The following is a 23,359-nucleotide window of genomic DNA, read 5'->3' on the forward strand; positions in this document are numbered from 1 at the left end:
AGTTTAAGTGAGCACATACCTTGGATGTGATTACCTGGGGCTGGCTTATCGAAAGATCAAGCGCTGCCTCTAGAACTCCTCAGAGTGTTCCCTTACAACACATTTAAGGGATTTATCGAATGTTGTGTCTAGGTAATTGAATTTAAAAATTCCAAAAAAAAAAAACATAAGTCGGCCGCCGTAGCGGTTTGGTTTTGTGTGTGACTACCAGTTGGAAACTCCCGATTCGAAGCCCATTGAGGATATAAAACATCGAACATAGGTAGAAAATTTTCGAATAGACATCGCCGTCAGCATAGGCTGGCCATGGTAAACACCACGAGTTCATTTAGGTCATGGAAAAAAAATTGCATGAAAATTATTTCTAGCAGTAAAGGACTCCACTTGTGGCATAACATCATAAATTGCTTCACAAAACGGTCCAACACAGAATAATCGCTAATTGTACAAAATTCACAAAAATTAAAAAAAAAATATACAATAATTGTTCTGAGAGTCTCAACTATTTAATCAGCACATGATGGGAAATCTTTTACAAGTGGCGCAAAATTAGTCTCCGAGTTTATTTTTTAATAAATTTAAATAATTATAATGAGTGACCAAACTCTTTATTTTGACCTTTTGACGCGTTACACTGCTTGTCTGTTTGTATACTCAAGTCGTCTAGTTCATAAGTGTCAAATGTGATTGACATACAACCCTTTTTATATGAAAGAAAATGTTCAACACCGTATGCAAAAAAAAAATGTTAATCAACGCGGTTTTTGAGCCAGTTCGAGTTCTCAATTTATTTCACTAAAATTAAATGGGCTGCAGAACTACCCATCCAGAAGTTTTTTGATAATTTGTGTGTCTACTTTCTGAAATTTCTTAAATTTTTGAGCAAAGTTTGGAACCTTGGTTTATATGATTTTTGTTATGCAATGAATTATAAAAATGTATTAAAAAAAAAATTAGAACGAAAACTATTGTAAATTTTGTAAAAAGATTTTATTATGTGAGCACAAATGTACATTTGAGTATATCGATAAAAAATGTTTCCCTAATAATTAAGAGTTGATGCTTTCCATTTCAATTCAACCGGGAATTCAGGACATGTTCTTCGATTTCAATGTAACTCAAATACTATGTTGCTCTCTGGTCAAAATAATGAGACACGTATTTTTTTGTTCGCCCGAAAAAATGTTTTTCAAGATTTATCGGCACTTTTTTTTTCGGCTCAAACTCGATGTTTTTTAATTAATATATATAAGAATTTTTTTTTTTAAATGCTCATAACTTAGTCAAAAATGAACCGACTTTAATGATACTGGGTTTAAAACTTTGAAAAATTTATAACAGTTTTAGAATCAAAACAATTTTTACAATTTAAACAATTTTTATAATATTAAATTTTTTTAAATATTGTATAATATATAAAAATTTTAGAATTTACAAAAGTTTTAAAAATTTTTGCAGACTTTTCAGGCTTAAACTTGTTTATCAATAAAGTGATTTTCTGTTTTTAATACAATAAATAATACAACTACTTTTTATTTACCGGGTCACGTGAATCTTAACATTTTAACGAAATATTTTGGTGGAAGTCTTGAAATAAAGTAAATTTTATAATTTTCAAGAAAAACTGTGACTGCGATTTTTTGTTTGTTTTTGAATGGAGAGTGGAGTGGAGTAACACAGCATTTTGTTTTCTTACGATATAAAGGCCTTAACTCATAATTTTATTACTTAGCAGGAGAAGCAAAGAACTGAAAGCAAATTTAACCAAAACCTTTCTCCGTGTTTTTTCTACATTTTTTTCAATACCTTCATTATAGTTAGTTTAAATGGTAATGCAATAATTTTTCTCATGAAAGCGTATTTGGATGTTATATATCAAAGTTCGTTGGTAAAAATATGAAAATATGAGTGGGAACTTTCTATATTAACTTTTTTTCCTTGTTCACTCCACCCGGGAGCATAGGGCCTCGACAAGGCTCAGTCTAGCGTTGGGTTCGGTAATCTATTTTGCTTTCTGATAGAGTAGGTGATTAGCCTGCCACTACTAGTCATAGTGGGAATGCCCACCTGCCGCTGCTTAAATATATAAATAAATAAATAATTTCTTAAAATTTTTAGCAGAGTCCGTAAAAAGCTGCAACTAGCTCAGTTATTAACCTTTTCTAACTAGTGTGTACTTACTTCTTCATATATATACTAAGCACATTTAAGTATGGTACATAGTTCTATGGGTATAAAAGCATTAAATCCACAAGGTTAATAAAATAAATATTCCACTAGCCGTTTATGCATATTGAAGCACAGAATATGTAAATAGAGCAATGAATCAATTATTTTACTGCAGTAGCAGCTTCCACTTCGTCCATTTTTTTGTATTTTTGGTATATTTAGTGCTTTAGTTCGGATTGTATGAATGTTTGCCGCTTGATTTCTGGTGCTTTTGTAGTAGGAAATATGATAAAATAAAATAAATAAAAATAAAAAAAGATTAAGATTGAAGAAATAAAATAATACAAACAATTGCAATACTTCAATGCAACACTTGCAGCATAAATTTAAATGAAAGTCGCATTATGGCACTCCATCTGTGTTTGCTGTTCCATGACTTATTTCCACCAATGCGGTCATTCTATGCAGATGCTATTGCTGATGCAGACTGATGAATGCTTTATATGTAGTTGGTAGCTTAATGCTGACCGGATTTCCAAACAGAAAGAAACAGAAAGCTCAACTAATGCTTGTGAATACAACAATCGTATTATTTTTATTCGAGTACTACGACGTTGGAGTATCACTTGTGTACGCATTCACTCCTTGTGGCCAAGTGGAAGGAAATGCTAAAACTCTCTTCACTAAACTAAAACAACTGAGTGCCATCTACATATATACATATATATATATATATATCCTAGTATGTATACAACAATAAATAAGTGGGTGAGCATGAGTGCAATAGAAGAAAACCAAAAAATTCAAGTAAAAGCATGAAGAACAGTTAGGCTAAATAGTGTGGAAGGTAGTGTTTTTGTAGACGAGAGGCGAGAGTAGTAATAGTGACGAGAAGGCAGCTTCGTCAGTCTTCAGCTGGGCTAAGTGCTTACTCTAGAGGACACTTTAGCAAGTGAATTTACCTAATTTTCTGTTTCTTTAGTGTTCATTGTAGGGGAAAATGGCAAATTTGAATGAAAATAATGTATTCATTGAGACTGTCGACCGTCGTGCTTTATGAGTAATGGCAAACAGTAAAGAAATGTACGTAAACATAAATGAAATTAAAATCAAAGAATGTTAGGCAAAAATGGAGAGGAGAACTGAAATAAAATTTGAAAAAATGAAATAAAACTTGAGAAAATGAAATAAAAATTAAGTGAAGATTGCGCACACAATTTTTTTGTTTTCTCCTTTTTGTTTGATTTTGTCATGCAATCTAGGTTAGTGGTGATTTTTTAAAGATTTTCTTAAGCAAACTGTAGCGCTGATGGGGAAAGCAAAGAAAACAAAATTAAATAAAATTTCGAGAAACATTCTTTAATTAGTTATGAATACAACAGCTGCTGATTTTTCAGCCCGTTTTGTTATGAAATACTAAATAAAAAACAAGGAATCCGCCAACGAAGTGCTAGAGGAACAAATAAATTGAAGCAGTTTTTTAGAAGTCCAACATGCAGACATGAAATAAAAGAAGAAGAAGAAAAGTAATTTCTGCAAATGCAGGTTCCAGCAGCCTGATAGCGAAACATTTTTTTTTTGTACATTTCCTATTTCTTTAAGACCCAAGTAGAGATATGTTCTGAGATATACATGGAAATATTCTTTTCAATAAAATGAACTCAAGGCCGGAATTTAAATAAACCACGCAATTTTTTTATTATTTCATTTATTTGGTCGATCGAAATTTCCGTTTCGCCCTTAGGATCTTAAGGCAATGCCTGGTCGGCATAATATAAAAAAAAAGTACTTATAATTAGACAAGTAGAATTAAATTTGTATTATCAAAAATGGCTTTATTGTTGTTCAGATTGTTTCGAATGAAGATCAATACACTTTTGCATGCCTTGGTGAACCAATCTTCGAAACACTTTTTGCATTCTTATTGAGATAACTCCAAGTTGTGCGATGTGAATGCATCCACCGTTTCATCAGATGTCGAAAAATGTCAATCTAAATATATTTGATTTTTCATCCGCAGTAATAAGTAGAATTCCCAAAGCCAGTTACTTTATCACGAAAATCAAAACAAGTTGACTGCTGTTGGTTTCGTGCATTTTGCAGGTCGTAGAAACTCAAAGTATGAAAATATTTACGATGTAATCCCATTTTTTACCAAGATGGACCTTTCACGTATCTCTAGCAACTTAATTTCGCTCGTACGATAAAAGATTCTAAGTCAACTTCGTCAATTATCGTTAAAAAGATTAATCTCTGCGCCAATAATATCGGATTTCACATATAGTGCTGCCATATCTCAAAATTCAAGTAGCTACCATAGCAAAGGAGTCTTTATGCGATTAACCCCTTGCCGTGCTTTAACAAGTCTGACTCGTAATGAAAATTTTGGCCCAAACAAGAATATGACGTGCCAGGCTCGTGAGTACATCATCGGGCCAGACGTAAATATCACGAGCCGAGGTCGTGTAGGTACAGATGATAGTCGGATCAAACATAAACAATACGAGCCTGAGTAGTGATTGAATGTTAGTTTCTATCTGTACGCCACCAGAGTTAGTCATGAGTCTCATAATTGCTGTTACATCATCTCGCGCATCAGTCTGATCTGTTTAGAACGCGTTGACGCGTAACACTTGGGCCCGAGTTTCGTCGATCTAAATGTCACGATATGAAGAAGATATCGGATTAGACGTTTTTACAGTTATCATATCTTAAAACTTAAGTAACTACTGTCGTAAAAAAATCTACATATGATTATCATTAAAAAAGTGCGATGACAATGTCAGATTTAGCATACTTACACTGTTGCTACCATATCTCAGAACTTAAATAGCAACCCTCGTAAAATAAAAAGTATATAGTATAATAGAGTAACACGGAGATCCCTAAAATTTATTATAACAACGTCGAATTAGTCGCAGTCACACTGGTTTTGCCATTTCTCAAATCTTAAGTAGCGGCCCTCGTAAAGTTATCAATACTCGATTACCATTAAAACTGAAAATTTTCGAATGAAAGTATCAAATCGGATTTTTGAAACTTTTGCTGCCATATCTTAAAACTTAAATAGCAACCCTCGTAAAATAAAAAGTATATAGAAGTAACACTGAAATTGCTAAAATCTATTATAACAACGTCGAATTAGACGCACTCACACTGGTTTTGCCATTTCTCAAAACTTAAGTAGCAACCCTCGTAAAGTTATCTATACTCGATTAGCATTGAAATTAAAAAATTTGGAATGAAAATATCAGATTAGATGTTTTCACACTTTTGCTGCCATATCTTAAAGCTTAAGTAGCAACCCTCGTAAAAGAGTCTGCAAGTGCATCGGATAATCATTGAAATTGCTTAAATTTATTAAAAAAAACTTCAGATTTGTCGTGCTCCTATTGGTGTTGCGATATCTCAAAAGTTAAGTAGCTACCCTAGTATAAAAAGTTACAAGTATTCATTAAAATTGGTCAAATTTATTTCACAACGCCGAATTTGTCGTGCACACGCTGGTGCTGCCATATCTCAAAAATTAAGTAGCTACCCTAGTTAAAGAATCTACAAGTATATATACGGGATTTCCTTTAAGAATATCCAGCTTTGCAATGGCAATTTCAAATTTAAATTATTCCCACTGTTGCTACCATATTCCAAAACTGAAGGAGCAACCCTCGTACAAGAATCTACATTCGAGTACGAATAAAATGTCAAATTTAACACATTAACACTAGTGTTGCGATAATGAAAAAAAATAAATGCCTACCCTCGTAAAGAAGTCTGCATAATTCTTCAATTGTAATTAATATATTTATGAATTTTCGCTGGATATTCCATTATTTTCTAACCATATTAAATCTCAAAAGTGCACTTTGATTTTCAGCGGTCACTGAGGAATGCAAATAATCACGAAAAGTTGTGTGCATTTCTAAACCAGATTTCACAAAAAATATTAAATTTATTTTTCTTAAAAATTAAAATTGTTTAATATCAGCATAGAAACCACAGAAATGTTACAATTATGAAGTTGATAAAATTTCTGAAATTGAAATTTTGATTATAGTCGGATTGCAAAGAAACACTACGATTACACACAATCGTGCATATCTTGCCAGTATGTCAGTACGAGTATGTAGGAGTATGTGTGTATTTGTGTATATGTACACCATACCTATGAGCGTATATATATAAACGCACCCTCTTACGTACAAATGACAAAAGCAGATAAGAATTAGTCAGTTTATTTTATTTATTAAAAAATCTTATTTAACTCTTTGAAGTCCAATACTCGTTTACTGAATAACATTGCGAAAACGAATGAGCAGAGCTTTTCGATTTACTATGGCATGCATTTTGCCAAATATTTATGAATGCTGTTTTATAATTGACATTAGAATATTTTTTATTTTTTTATTTTTCGTCTGAACAAATTCACTTCTACTTGCTTGCTTTTGGTGTTGCAAATGAATATTCTTAATTATACTGTGGAAAGCATTTTGTTGTGGCTTTTGTAGAATGCTCGGCTTGCCTGATATAAATGAATTAGAAATTGGTCAAGCATGCACACAGTTTTAATTGAATTGAATAGTCGCACATACATATTTATGTGCACAAATTTAAGGCACACATCTCTCTGAAATATTTTTGGAGCTGTTAACTTTATTATTGAACTTTATTTAGTTGTACATTTAGAACTAAATTATTTTGCTTTGTTGGGCTCTTTTTTGTAAACAATAAATTTTAACGTAAATTGGCAAACATTTTTTTTTTTATTTTTATTTATACTTTTAACCATTAATATTGGTTTAAATAAAAAGCTTTTAATTTTTTTTCGCTTCGTCTCATTTTCGGTTTGAAATTCGCTGATTTCCATGATTTTATGCTTTTATCAATATTTTCAACGATTTACCCACTAGAATAGATTAGAATTTACTATTGCATTCTATGCTGAGTTAAGCCTATAAAAAGCAGACATTTTTTTGGTCTCCTGCGCCGATTTTTCAACTTGGTATCGTATTTTCGCCTTTTTACTTCCATTTTGGAACGCTGTTAAATGGAACTAACTTTATTATAGAAAACCGTATGAAATTCCCCTATACAATTAATACATCCAGTTGTGTGGTTCACGGAAACTGGATAGATCTAAGATTATGCATACTCATCTCAAAACGGTCACTAGAAGCTATACCCAATAAAATGCAGGTAGCTCTAAACAATAGTGCGATTTGCATGGTCTTTCCGGGAATCCCATAAAAAGTATCTTAGTACTTTTCACTATATCGCAAATACTTAGCGGTAAGCCCACATAGTAAGACGACCTGTAAGACGCACATTGAGCAGAAGACCCCTCGAATACTAAAATTCTTCTGACAGTGTAAGAGAACCTTTGACAAGACGTTGAGTACAAGTCCGGAAATGTTACAATGCTTATGCATCACCCTGAAGACTCTGCAAGCATACTACTAGGCCTTGACCCCTTTCTAGGTGTCAATACTTCATTGGTTCACTATGGATTGACGACTCCATGAGGTTTACCCATAGACGATGTTTTTATGAGTTGGGCTCCTGCAGAATAGCCAAGTGCTTTGTGAAATGTCTAAACAAGAAATTAGCGACCTTTCTCCTAAAACTTAGTAGGAAGGTCCTGGGAGTACTGGTGTTTGTAATCACAGGGCACAACGCTTATAGTAAACACATGGCTACCATGAGAATCATTGGCGACCCAAAATGCCTATCCCGTCGTGAGAATGAGGACACTGCAAAGCATTTTCTTTGTAGCTGTCCGACGTTTTCGAGAATCAAAATTAGGCTTTTGGAGTGCGATTCCGGATCTTTTAGGATTCATCAGTGAATCCAAAAGATTCGCGGAAGAGTGATCGCAAACTAAATTTTCCGTCTTAACATCCATACTTTGTCTAATGTAGTCTTCCTGATTTTGTTCATGGATTTGTGCAATCCCCCACAAATCTAATCTAATTTATATGGTCCAGTTTTAAATTTTTCATGTTAATTTCAAGACAATAATACACTTGAAAATATGTTCTTTGACAAGTTTGTGTTTAAGGTGGTCCGTTGTACATTACAGCCACCTAAAGTGAAGATATAAATTTGAAAATTTTGTACATTCTCCAGTACCTCTATGACCAAGCAAAAATGTCGGAGCAGGCGGTGAAAAAGTTTTGCACTTTTATGTTATGCCAAAATATGAAGCTACTAAGATTTTCTTAACCATTTACAGTAAAAAATCGTTAGAAAATTAATTTAAGGAGTTATTCCATAGCCGAATTTTATTACGATTTGATCGTCCAAGTAAACTTTTTTGATTTCCTGTATGTATTGGCGCATACATTCTTCGAGGCTTCTCTACAAGTTGTGGTATGCATTCTATGGGCTTAGAAATAATTGAAGCCAACTTCTTCGAATCATGGCAGCTACAATGTGGGTCAAATACTCAAAATCGGTATTATGGGTTCGAAGTACTGAAGCACCTTGGAGTAACAAATTTTCTGCTGAAATTGCTTACAGAATCCTTTTAGCGAACCGCGGCTAATTCTCTTTGTGCAATCATCTAAAGAGTTGCCTTCTAGACAGGACAATAAAGGGTTCACTGTACGGCTCAATTATTATATCAACCGTATGAAACTTGGTCACTCTGATATGGGGATATGATAACAGAAGCTGTTCTTTGAAAGGAGAGTTCAGCGAAAAATCATTGGCGCGATATGTGATAAAAGCGGAAGCGCATTAATCATGAACTCGAAAAACTGAATGTGAACCCGCCTGTAATAATCCCAAGAATTGGTCAGCATACTGAGATGGGTACGTCACATATTACGGGCTAATAGTGATTATCTACCCCAACAAATACTTTTCGGAAAGTGCCACGGACATAGAAGAAGGGGCCGTACGCCGCATGCAGGTTTTTTGGGGATTTCGGGCATGGAGGACGCAGCCATGAAATCAAGATAATTGGAGGCATATGTTGAAGCAGGTGAAGACCCGATCAGAGTTGTCCAGCCAATAATACTACTTACTACTTTTTGCATTATTTCGGGAGGGCCCAGAATGGCATCCATAAATGACCAATTCGATTCACCAACTTTCATGCTATAGGCTCGTGCTCTGTGCGGCTTTGCTATATTGCATTGTGTCGAGGTCTATCTTGCATTCGAGCATAAGGTGGACGGGTATCTCTCCGCTAATCACAAAGACTGCAGCGCCTGAGACACTGCGTTAGGCTCTAAGTGTCGCTGTTCATTGCGCATCCTCCAGTGCTTTCCGCTTGGCTTTGAAGTTTAGTGCATATTCCCATACTTCGCTGCCGTACAAGAGCATTGAGTTTGTGGCCGCCATGATTAGCCTGCTTGTGGTCTATGTTGGCTCACCGATGTTTACTATTAACCTACTTAGCATTCCCGAGACCTTTGCTACTTTGGTAGCCGCATGCCGTATCTGGCCCCAGAAAGCTAGCCTGCAGTCAAGTTGAATACCTAAGTATTTCACTACTTTTTGGGTCACTAGGGACGTATCGCCTATTTGCATGCTGATCTCAAGTGGCATGTGACCTCGTGTTATCAGGATGACTCTAGCCGTATGTTAGATGAGTTCCAGGTCATGGTCGTCAAGCCATATTTGCGTCCTTATCATCGGTTCAGATTCCTCCTAGCGTCCTCAGTGTGCCGAGTTGGTATGACCACCGCTATATTGTCCGCGTATCCCACTAGATATTTATCTTCTGGCATTTCTACGCTCAAGATCTTGTCGTAGTTCCAATTCCCGACAACGGGGCCGAGAATAGATCCTTGGGGTGCGCCGCTATTGTTTCCTGATCATCTGGGGTGTAGTACAGGTCTGCAGGTCTTCGAAACCTTTCTCGCCTCTGTTAAAGGCGTTTCGTACATCAAGCGTGTTTTAGATGTGTTTTTTAAGAAGAGTTTCTATGTCAGAACTGCGCTCAGAAATTGGCTCTGCAACAATAACAATTCTCAACAAGTCACATTCGGAGCCAGAGCTGGTAAAGTAGTAATATAGTGTTTTGATGCCTAAGTCCGAAATTGGTCACCAGGAGCCGTTATAATGTGGCAAAAGTCAGAGGTTTCTTTATAAAAAAAAATCACTTTTATTGCAGAAATGCACTCGGCGGATAGAACAAATTTTATTTGATGTTTATGGTTGATGTTTTATTTCATTGGGTATTCAGTAGGCATCGTACTCGGACAACCGACTAGTAGTCACTCACATATTTACTTGACTACAGTAATACGTAGTATGAAAATAACTTATTAATAATTCTAATAAATTCCAGTACAACTTCCAGCTCGTTTTATCGAATATTTTCTACCATAAAGAATCGAGCGCTGAATATTTTGAAAAATCACGAAAATTTACGCATGGAAATTCTCATGAAATAAATAATCAAATCCATTCGGATTGAAATCATTTTCAAGTTTTTACAGAGAAAATAAATATTGAAAGCTCTCAAGTCATTTTATAACAGGTGGCGCTAAAGTAATCCTCCTATCAGAAAATGCTATAAATTTTCCGATTGGCCCCTAATGTCAGTTCTGTTTTGACATTTGTGTAGTAAACACATGTGAAATACACGTTAATAAACAATGTTACGCTACACTGCTTCAGAACGCGGAATATTGCTGACTATTTATTTGACCAATAATCGCTCGGTGACTTTGGCACAACGTGAATTTCGTCGCAGATTTCCTCGCCGTCCAACGCCTACTGGTGAATCACTGCGACGTTTAGCCGCTCGCCTCGAAGAGACTGGCACAACACGAGATGCTGCCAGGCGTGGCAGACCCCGGAGTAGCCGTTCTGCAGAGAATATTGCTGCTGTAGCCGAGGATGTCATGGAAGCGCCGTCGACATCGACCAGACGACGTGCCACGCAAATGGGTATCAGTCGACGGTCTTTACAGCGAACTTTGGTACAAGATTTGAAGATGTTTCCGCTGTTAGCGGCTGACCGCCAATCGCGTCTAACATACGCTCAAGCCATCCTTAATCACCACCAAGAGGAAGATGATTTTTCATCAAAAATAATCATGAGTGATGAGGTCCATTTCCATCTTAGCAAGCAAAATTTACGCTTCTGGGGCACTGAAAATCCGCGTGTAACCCACGCAGAGCCATTACACCCACTCTAAGTCACTGAATAGTGTGCTGTTTTCGCTGGAGGAGTCATCAGACCTTTTTTCTTCGAAGTCGTCGCGGGCCAAACGGTTACTGTGAATGGTGAGCGCTACAGAGCAATGATCAACGAGTTCTTTTTGCCGCAACTTGATGAATTGGGATTGGAAAACATGTGGTTCCAACAGGACGGTGCAACGGCACACACTGCACGTGCCACAACCGATATGCTGAAGGATGCATTTCCCGGGCGCCTAATCCCGTTTTAGCGATTTGCACTGGCCAGCAACAGACACTGACCGCTCCAGACTTCTTTTTGTGGGGCTTTTTGAAGTCGCGGGTTTATGTCAACAAGCCTCAGACTCTTGCAGCTCTTAAAGACAAAATCCGTCAAGAATGTGAGGACCTATCGCCCGAAGTTTTGGCCAAAGTGATGGAAAATGTCATAAAAAGGGCTCAAATGGCAATCAACTATGGCGGCGGCCATTTACATGACATCATATTCTCGACTTGATGTAAAAAAAATTAAAAGACCAAATAAAAATAATCCACAAGAAGAATCAGAGTTTTTGATTTTTTTTAAATTACAGCCAAAAAACATCGCAAGGTTACTTTTGCGCCACCTTGTATAAATGTTCTTCTTGCCCAAAATTAAAACGCATTTAAGCTCCTTGAACAAAGCAACACAACTGATAATCTGTGACATTCATGAAAACCAATTCAGTGACGTCACCATATCAGTCATTCATTTCGCCAATAACTTCAAAGGTATACATATGGATGTATGTTTGTATTTTCCAATTTGTTGTGATTGCACTGCTTCGCTTTCTTCACCCTGAACTTAACAGCTTCTGAACGCCATTACATACAAATTTTTAGAAGAATGTACAAATAGCTCAGTAAACCCGTTTATTTGTTTTTATGTAGGCTTAGGATTATTTACTGATAGCAAATAACTAATAAAATAAATGAATACAACAGAGTAAACAATGTTGCGAACAAACAAATCTAACCACAATACATTTGAGCTTTCGACGCCTATGTAAACCGACTTTCGTGCAAATTGTGGTTGTGTGTGTGTGTGTGTGTGTGTGTGTGTGAAGAAATCAATGGGGGAAAAAACTCCTTGCTAAGCCGAATTGAGCCGGCAAAGGCAAAAAGTGGCAGAGAAAAACACCAATAACAATAGCAACAACAAGAAAGCATATAATAACAACAAAGCGTATAGAGAAAATCAAATTGAAAACGGTAAATCGAAATTGCCAAATAGTACATAAACTAATAGAAGAAGCAATTAATTGATGGTTGTGGCACTTGTGGTTAAACAGAACATTTTTTGCGTTGTGCTGTTGGTTTGTACACATACGTGTTGACTTTAATTATGCAAAAATTTCATAATAATTAATTTTGAATAAATATTATATTTAGCTAGCAAACGCTGAATCGTGAATTTACAGAAAAAAAAATGGTACAAGTGGAGGGGAAATATTTTTCAAACTACACAAAAAACTAAACTAAAGACTACGTAGAAAAAAAGCGAAAAAAGTGTGCACGTGTAGGTGCAAAATGTAAAAAAAAATGACTTCACCGAAAAAAATAAACTCTGCAAATAGAGGAGGCAGAAGAGAATAAAATAGTTTAATAAAAATTTTAAGAAAAAAAATTTAAAAAAATAAAATAATGCAACTACAAGTCAACGAAATTCAAAGAGGAAATCCAAAACAATTATATTAATAAAAACAAAATCAAACCTCTTCAGCGCGCAAAAAAGTTAATTTTATTTCACCTCATATCAGCACCGTTAAATCGCACTAGCTCTTCAATTTCTAGTAAAACACCTTTACCTTTAAGATCTCATCATAATTATTGCCCACACAGCAACAATTATCTCCGTCACCCAACACCCTGCACATCCGAGTGACGTGCTTCTTCTGCTTGCTGCCTTCACCTGGCAGCATTTAGTGTTGTTGCTTTCTGTATTGACACTGTTACCGCAAGCAGCAGCGCTACGATCATCTATTATTTCATGGAGTAGAAAAGAGTTCCAGCAAAGCTGTGTTCCGCACATTTTCTCACGCTTTGTAGTTATGGTCGATCCGTTAAAGATCTTTTGGGTACTCACAAATAGCACTTATCTGGGTAAGTAATAAAAATATTTAATAATTATCTTAAAAGTGAAGCAGTTATGAATAAAATACTACAAAAGTACTGTTTTTTTATTGATTTAACACCGTTTAAAACAATCAATTCACGGCCAATGTGAAGGAACACTCGAAATTTGTTGTTTTATATGAAAGAACTCACCCAACACCGTCAGCGAAAAAAATTAGCAAAACACAAAGAAATTTTTGAGGTATTAAAAACTTGCACTTTATTAGACCCAAATTTTATGAGAAATTTTTAACTTTTCTAAAAATTCTTAAAAAAACTTTGAAATTGTGATGAAAATTTGTTTGATTTGTTTTTAATAAACACAATAAATTATTAAAATTATAAAGGAAACACATAAATTGTCAAAACTGGCCAATAAGCTCTTGTTGCTTAATGGTACATTTCGTAAAGGTAAGTAGTATTTATTAGGTATTTATTGCGGCAGGCTAATCACCAACCCTGTCAGACAGCAAATAGATTAACGAAACCAACGCAAGACTGAGCCTTGTCGAGGCCCTATGCTACGGAGTGGAGTGAACAAGGAAAAAAAAAATTTATTGTTATAATTTAACATCGGCTTTTATTTATAACTGACATAAGAAATAAAAAATCCTTTTGGTGCTCAAAAAAAATTTTTTTATTTCTGACTAAGGTTACTTCGAAAAATTTCAAATGGCGTTTAAAGTATGAATCTGAGCTAATTATAATCTTCGGACACATGAAATAAAGTTTAAGAAGCAATTGCTTCGTAAGATATTTTAACCCATTGTTATATCTCTTAGTGGGTATTTTTCAACCTTTATTTCAGAAGTATCTGACAATAGCTGTTAAAATGAAGTTAGAGGGTTAAAATCTTTCGCAAATATATTTCTTGGGAAATCTCACTCCGGGTCTGCTCTCACAATAACTTCATGCAATTAATAAAAATTCCTGAAAAATTAAAAAAGGAATACCTCCGGCTTGATCTTATATTTAATGCGAGTTGGGTAGATTAGAAATGGTCCCAAATGATAAAAGGTTTTCCAATAAGAGATGTTATTTTGATATACAAAGAAAAGTGCTATTTTTTAATATAAATAATCGGATGTTTATTTCATTATAAAGAGGAAGGTATGCCGTTAATAGTGGAAAATAAAATCAGGCAAATGACAACCACGACCACGCTTACGGGCCAATATACTTTTCATGAAATTTTCCATAACCGAATTGTAAAGCGGCTGCCCTATGCCCTCGATAGCCTTTCGAATTCCATCCTTGAGGTCTTGAATCGACCCTGGGCTATTGGCATAGACCTTCCCTTTCACTTGGCCACAAAGAAAAAAGTCAGAAGGTGTTAAATCACAAGATCTGGGTGGTCAGTTGTGATTAAAAGATCAATGGTTCCGTTGGTTGTGTGGCACGTAGCGCCGTATTGTTGAAAATAAACGTTTTCAAGATCAATGCCATCCAATTCCGGCCATAAAAAATCGTTAATCATCTTTCGATAGCGCAATCCATTCACCTGTAACACCTGTAATTGGAAAACCCTTTATTTAAACCATTTCTGTGAATTGTGTTTGTATTTTTGTTTCAAATGTGTAAGTTCCAAAATAAACCTCAAATTTTCCCCACAACATCTGAGAACATCGCTCAATTACCGAGCCTGAGCTCTGATTACCTTCAACAGACTTTCTATTTTTCCTTAATCACTAAATGCAAATGGTCGAAGTGCCAATCTGGCCCTCCCCAAGTAGCACTCAAGTACCGTTCTGATACGATTAGGAGGCCTCCAACAGGCAGATATCTACAGCCAACAGAGTTGTTGATGAAAAGGAGAATATTTATGGGATTTGGGTTGGCGCACTGCTCCAAGCTGTCGAAGAAAGGAGCATCCAGTGCTCTTAATCGTCTAACTGCCAAGCCCGGAGGTTTACAGAGAAGGTGCTTAACAGTCTCCTTCTCTGAAAGGTCCCAAATGGGGATCTGCAATGGAGGTTAGATGGTAAACCTAGCTTCTCCACTTGTACGTTGATTGTCCAATGACAGATAAACAGCTACGAGCTTGGAAATTGAATGGCGTAGAGTCCTCAGGCCTTTCTATTTTATTGGGTCAAAGGGTTTTCGAAATAGCACATGCGCTTTCCTGAGAAATAAGTTGTGCAATTCCCTTTTAACAAGTGTCAAGGGGATGGCGATGTCTAGGTAGGAGGTCTTCTGAGACCAATTCCCTCCCCTTTCTGGCAAGCTAATCAGCGATTTCATATCCCTCTTTGTTCCTCTATCCCGGAAGCGGGTTCAGAAAAATGCTACCTGCATACCCAAGAGATTGGAAAGATTACAGGAGTTGACTAGTTTGGATCTGCACCATAGCGTCACCAGAGCCCTGATCTTGACTGGACTCTCGGAGAAAATTTTAATATTTCCCTCGCTCCCACGTTCTCTCAGCATTGTGCATGCTTGCGCGATCGCAACGACTTCTGCTCGAAAAACACATATTTATAACTGGATTTAGTAAGTCTTCTTATTTATTGGCGCGATAACCGCTTACCCGATTTTTGCCGAGTTTAACAAAGCGCGCCAGTCGTTTCTTTCTCGTGCTAACCGGCGCCAATTGGACACACCAAGTGAAGCCAAGTCCTTCTCCACCAGCGCAGAGGAGGTCTTCCTCTTCCTCCACTACCACCAGCTGGTACCGCATCGAATACTTTCAGAGCCGGAGCGTTTGTATCCAATCGGACGACATGACCCAGCTAACGTAGCCGCTGGATGTTTATTCGCTGCGCTATGTCTATGTCGTCGTAAAGCTCATACAGCTTATTGTTCCATCGCCTGCGATACTCGCCGTCACCAATGTGCAAAGGTCCACAAATCCATCGGATGTTGACATCGACCACGCTTCTGCGCCATACGTTAGGACGGGCATGATGAGAGTCTTGTAGAGTGTTAGTTTTCTTCGTCGAGAGAGGACTTTACTACTCAGTTGCCTACTTAGTCAGAAAGTACTTAAGATTAAGAAAGTAAATAGCGCTAAATAGGAAAACTATCATTTTCTATCTCCAAGAAAAGTTTAGTGACTTTAGCCATTTTTCGATACACTTTTTCACTGGCTCTTCACGAGTCATTTTATTGGCGTATTTCTTTACCTACAGTCCTATATTGAATTTAGTTCCCTTATTAAGGGATCTGGGTTCGTTCTCGGTCTGGTAAAATGTTATTATGTTCACATTATATTTCCTTTATTGCCTTAATTGTTACATTAATGTACATGCAGGAGGATTTTTGTAAATTTAAATAAATTTAGGTTGTTTCTGTGCCTCTAAAAACGGGAAAATAAGTTTTAAAAGTCATAATTTGATCCAACAAACGACGATAAGTTGAAAATTTCAAATTCTTTCTTCAAAATTTTAATTTTCAATAAGCTGAGTATTTAGTGCTGCGTATTATTGAACATTTTTTGAAATTACATTTAAAATTTTTAAATTAAATTAAATTTTAAATCAAAGAGTTTTTCTTCAGTATTCCAGTACCTTAAATCGGTTTTTATTTCCTTACTTCTATTTACTTTGTTTTTTTTTTTTATATTTACTTGTATAATTTATCAAGGAATAAAAAAAAATCCTGAACCTCTGTCATCGCGCCACCAGGCAATGATTCTGAGAATATTGCACAGTGTAATTGATTGACGCCTGCAACTTTGAAGAACAAGAAAAATTCAAGTTTCCATTAGTGCAAAAAGTTCTCCATCCTTTTACAATTAAACTTTCTTAACTATTTTCCTCCAATTAGAATTTGTTAAGTCATTTTCTAACCTGGTGCCCTATGGAATGCCGCTTTTGGATATATATCGTTTAAGTAGGTGACTTTAGGCTTTTTAGCAGCTGCTAACAGAATTTATTCAGTTATGTGAATGGAGTTTTAACACAAAGAAAAAAAATAAAGTTTTACGGGTAACGCCATTAAGCACGGAAAAAGTTTACATCAAATGAGGAATTCGAAGTATTTTCTCACCTGAATCAAAAATAGTTTCACTTCACCTCATACATTTTTCTCCCCTGATACATATTGATTTTTTTGACATGATGGTTTAAAATTGTGTGTACAGCGGTTGCTGCTCGGCAGGTAAAAACAAATATCAGAGCACGATTCTATCGTAAAGAAAAACTTATCGCAAAACCCTATAGGCACGAGCTTCGCAATGCTCCTTTTTATGTAGGACAATAAGAAGCGCGTCACAAGTTGGAAAACAAGTCGATCAATCACATAAATTTGTGGTGAATGTACGTCTTTTCGTTGTTCTACATAGATATGCTGCATATTACACATATCTATATGTATCTAATGCAGTATGTATGTATGTAGTACTTCTTTCGATGTACTCCATAAGTACTTTTTAATACTTACTCTTTATACGAAACCTTGATCCACTGGGGAACTTTAACTTTTTAGAAACAGAATATTACGCTTCTCACAAGCTGAAATACCAAAAGCATTCATATGAACAAGGATTTTCCATTTTCGCGAACAGCCATAAAAATATGAACGCAGGTATGTAGACGTATGCGAATAAGTAAGGTTAAGCCGCGCTTGAGAGATCAACTTCGAATGTTGTACACATAAATGCTAAAAATGGAAAATCATGTATGGAGATATGAGCGCACATTAACTGACCTACCAATCTACCGTCCATTAATAATCACTTTTTACCCCTTTCAGCTGTAGTATATTACATATATGAATTTTCCTTTCCCGCTTTTTGCTGCGCTTTTGTGCGATATCTTTCATGCAGCGTATGTTTGTTATTTTCGGAATTTTCTTTCACACAATTAATTATTATGTGTAATAAGGCATATGTGAAGAATGCCGAAAACACTATAAAGAAAGAATGAAATAATAATAATAATAAAAGCTTTTAGTGAAAACATTGCGCACGCTAGTATGTAATACTCCTTTAATGGGTGTGTGTGGGGATAATAAAACAAGAATATTTTTAAAAATTAATTTAAATTAATAAAAGTTGCTCTCGCATTCGTCAATGCTTCATAAATTCCCCAGGGAAGCTAACCTCAAAACCAAAACACAAAAAAAGGGCCACTAATTCAAAGTTTTTCAGTCCTTAATGAAAAACCATCCTTTATATATGTAAATATTTTGGGTCATCTCATTGAAATTCATTTGTTTCCTCTCAGAATTGCTGCAAAAACATCTGTTAGCGGAATTTCGTTAGTAGTCAAACTTATTTTATACACAAATATGCACAGAGTGCCGGAAAAACTCCAGAATCATATTTTACTCCAATGCTTTGGTATTGTCATTTGCATTCGAAGTTTTCATTTGCAAATTTTCGCGCGCATTTTTAATTATGAGCAAATTTCATTTTCTTGTTTTTGCTGCTACGCGCAGCCACAGCGAGCAGATTCATGATTATGCGTAATTAATATTTTATGAGGATGGCTTTTTCTTGTACCCAGAGGCCAATGGTTAGCAGGAGATGGGCAGGTGGCAGCGGCAATAGCAGAAGGGTCAGTGAATTTAATTAGTTACAGAGTGACGCACCGCACTAATGGGTAATAGAATAAGGGTAGATGACCTGCAGCTACATAAAAAAATGCAAATAAATTAAATGAAAACAAACTCATGAAATATTAGGGACACTAAATTCAGAATAATTCAGTTATAAAAAAGAAATATATGGAGTAAATATGAATTTGTTTATTTAGTGTTTGTCGTAGTAAGGCAAAAATATGGAGAAGGTTGATATTCTTCGAATTGGCTTAATTTCAGTTTTTTTTTTTTTTCAAATATGATTTTGAAGAATTTTTTGTATTTCGGAAAATGTAGATATACAAAATTTGATTTTTTCGTGATTCCTGGCTTAAAGAATCCGTTTCAAAAATTCGACACTTTGTTTTTATGAGAACTGGAAACTTATTTTTTCTTTGACTATAGGCGGCCGCTGTAGCCGAATGGGTTGGTGCGTGACTAGCATTCGGAACTCACAGAGAGAACGTTGGTTTGAATCTCGGTGAAACAGCAAAATTAAGAAAAATATTTTTCTAATAGCGGTTGCCCCTAGGCAGGCAATGGCAAACCTCCGGGGAATTTCTGCCATGAAAAAGCTCCTCATAAAAATATCTTCGTTCGGAGTCGGCTTGAAACTGTAGGTCCCTCCATTTGTGGAACAACATCAAGACGCACACCACAAATAGGAGGAGGAGCTTCGGCCAAGCACACAAAACGGGTGTACGCGCCAATTATATATATATACATATATATATAAAATAAGCCAAAATTAATAAAAAATAATGAAGTCGAAATATCGTTCGCCAAATAAATAAAACATGTGAAATTGAGGGTCTTTAATTTTTAAATTTTGGGTAAAAAAAATCTTAAAAAAACGAAAAAAAAAAACATATTTGAAGGCCTTTAGTTTTATATTGAATTTTACTTTCGTATTTGTGTTTTTAGTTTTTTGGATGTACTTTCCGCCAAGTTCCTAGATAAACTTATTGCGAATAGTGTGTCCTAAAAATTTAAACTCCAAGCTAAAAATAAAAAAAAAACCAAAATACTGATTACCTCTTTTTTATAAAAAACTGGAACTATCGAATGCGTATTTTTTCCAAATTGCGCCCATGAAAAAGTGCAATCTAATCTGAAATAATGTAAGTAAATTTGTGTGTCAGTCATGTGGGGTCCAAATCTGTTTTTATTTTAATTTAACTCCCAGCTATCATGAGTAGATGAGATATATCGGGTGTTTTTTAAAGCTTGGAAATTTAAAATGATAAAACAGATATATTGTTCGAGATCCCGAAATTGCCATAACGAAATCCCGAAAGTTTCGGTATCGTAATAGAAAAATTTACCCGCCATAGCTTAATGGGTTGATGTGGGACTGCCATTCGGGAGTGCGTAGGATCGAACCTCCGTGCATGAAACAGAAAAATCAAAATTATTTTTTTTTAATAGCGCTTGTCCCTGGGCAGGCAATGGCAAACCTCCGAGTGTATTTCTGCCATGAAAAAGCTCTTCATAAAAAATATCGTTCGAATTCGGCTTAAGGGGACAGATACCTGTAAAATTTCGAAAAAATTTTTTTTTTTTGTTTTTCATAAAATGTTAATATAATTCTTTAAAAATATGTCAAAAAATTTTTAGAACGTAAATTTGAGTATTTCTTATATTATAGATAGTCTCTTCTTTGCGTTCGAGCGCTGGGAGAGGTTGAATTTTCATGTATTTAGACGTTTTATTGACCGATCTCTCTGAAATTTTACACACATCTTTCTTATGATATTACTTTCTATGTGAATTTAAGTTTTCGAAAATTTTTGGAAAAAATAATTTATTCGAAGCAAAAATAGTAGGAAAATTCGCCCCAAAATTCACTTTCTTAGGCATTTTATTACGCGGTTTTTTTTTACATTTGTTTTTAATTCATATCGAAATTATGACATTAGTAAACAAAAACATTTTTGGTTTTTTGTATTCAGGTCACTGACGCAGATGCTATAATGCCCGCCGATTGAGCAGCTCCGCTGCGACCTTCCTGGAATAATTGAGTGTACATCCGCCATTTTAAATGATAAAAAAAAATTTTGTATATTGTTTTAATGAATAAATTGAAAAATATCATTAAAATGGCCAAAATAAAAATAAATTGTGGAAATGAATTTATTTTATTTAAGATGGTTATATTAACTCTCCAATTTTCAAATCAAACCGAGGAGCAAACATTTTACTTTTTTATTGTTTGTTTGTTTATGTGAATTGTATAGCAAAAAATAATTAAAGAAAAGGTTTAAAGAAATATTCAAACTAAAATTGTTTAATATAGTTTTACTGTAAGCTAATTTTTATTGAAAAAAAAATATTACTGACTCGTAAAAACTATTTTTTTAAACTTTCATTTTTTAAGCATTCATCATTTTTACCTGCCATGAAAAAGCTCCTCATTAAAAACTGTCTATAGTTTGGAGGCGGCATGAAACTGTAGGTACCTCGACCCAACACCCCAATATATAATTACAATTTGAAATAATTTTGAAAAACGCTTTTTTTATTGACTCTTAAGATAAGTGAATCATTTTCAATTAAAAAAAAGAGAATAAAAAAAATAAAGTCAGTGTCTGAGTTAGTCTAACATCACTGAATAAAAATAAGTAAGCTGTGAATGACACTTGAAACGGAAGACTTAAATTGGCAGCAAATTTAGAGGGAAACAAATTTCGTATTTTTGCAGTAACAAAAGATTCAACCACATAAGCGCCCGCAAAACACACTGAAAAAAATTTTTTCACATACTCGCATCCCTCCAACATCACTCGAGTCTGGTCTACTTTTGTGCCACTACGGGTATGCATAATCTTACAACACAAAGCGAAAACAAAGAAAGTATAGATCTAATAAACAAGCGAAAATCACAAAAATGTTGCTGTATTTTTTAAATCTTAATTTGTTTTTATTCTTGCCAACAACTCTTTCCCTATCAGCAGTGCACGCGAATTATGCAAGTATCCGCACACACACACACCTATACGTATTTGTGTATGTATGCTGCACGTGAGCACACATGCAAACATATACAAACCTTCATGCAAGTAAATTTGAGCTGCGCATTCATTAAAAAAACGCCCCGCAGCTCTATATCATCAACGACAGCAACCGGAATCGGTGCAAAAGAGCTCCGCACACAACAACATTCAGTCAACAATGTAACCCAGATTACAAACGAAGAAGGTATCATAGATATGTACGTATAAAAGTAGCGCCAAATAAGTTAAAACAAAGGCCTCTGAAAAAAAATCGGCTAGGCAACGACTACACAACATGCCTTTGGTGATGTCTGTTATGACATTATTGCAACATACGTGCCTCATGCACTCACACACACACACACGCGCACACGTTCGTTAAACAAAAGCTAAGATTTCAGCGAAAGCTGCCACATTTAGTGGCAACAGTTGGATCTCTACTGACTTAATGGCCATCGCCTTGTTTCGCAATGCTTCCTGAAATATTTTGTTACACAGTGTATGCAAATTTTATGAATAACTAATTTCGTGTAAGGACACAGATTCCCAAAGAGTAGACAAGAAGGGGAAACCATGATGAGGTCAGTAAGCTGTATTAGATTTAAAGGTTTCAGGTATACTAACAAATTCGCCTGTTCGAGTCATAAAAAAATTATGAGGGTTTCTTGCACTAGAAAGAAATTAATATTACCAATACTTGGTTTTAGGAATCTGCATCTCGCGGTTCAAAAATGTGATTGGGGTTGAGCTGAAGACGTTAGAAATACGAAGTTTTAGCAAAACGATTGACAAGGAATCATCTATGCCCTATCGCCAAACTATTATGACAGACCGATACTAAGAATAATTTCGCTTATTGGAGGAAGACATTGCCCAGGAGAGGCCAGCTTAGGCCAAGAGGAAAGGAATCGTGTTCCGGCCGCATAATGTCAGACCATTCACATCAACAGTGATACGCCGAAAGCTATGAGAGTTGGATTAGGAGGTTTCTTGGCATCCACTGCGTGATCTCGCACCAAGTGACAAACACTTCTACCTCTCTAAGGCAACACATTTTACTGAAGGAGTCTCTGGAGTAGCTTGCAGAAATGCCGATTTTTTTGCCAGCGACGATTCTTGCAAAGTTTTGTGTGTTGAGTTCTAAATGAGGGTTCACCTTCTTTGATGTACCAATAATTGCATGTAACTTTGGGAATTTATATCCGTCATTTAACTTTAGTTCAGGCGATAGTGTCACACTATCACTTCAGACGGTGGAGCAGATGAAGATGTCAACTGCAGGCTAAACCAAGCAAGGGTGGCGTTCCGACGAATGCATACAGTATGGGGGAGTTCGCAAATCTCCTGGCACACTAAACTCCGAATATTCAGCTCATTTGCGAAATCAGTAT

The 23,359-nt window shown here is 35.6% G+C and overlaps 1 protein-coding gene across 1 annotated transcript in view; it reads left to right on the forward strand.

Annotated features, from left to right (window-relative positions):
* The first annotated feature begins 13,382 nt into the window (after positions 1–13,382).
* The window catches only part of LOC129249023 (putative neural-cadherin 2), a 124,272-nt gene continuing 114,295 nt past the window's right edge, over positions 13,383–23,359 (forward strand). Inside the window, exon 1 of the mRNA XM_054888634.1 lies at positions 13,383–13,443. Coding sequence (XP_054744609.1) covers positions 13,392–13,443 — 52 coding nt within the window. The 5' untranslated portion in view covers positions 13,383–13,391. The remainder of the gene's footprint in view (positions 13,444–23,359) is intronic.

This window comes from Anastrepha obliqua, chromosome 5 (genome assembly GCF_027943255.1).
Source record: "Anastrepha obliqua isolate idAnaObli1 chromosome 5, idAnaObli1_1.0, whole genome shotgun sequence".
Lineage (NCBI taxonomy): Eukaryota > Metazoa > Arthropoda > Insecta > Diptera > Tephritidae > Anastrepha > Anastrepha obliqua.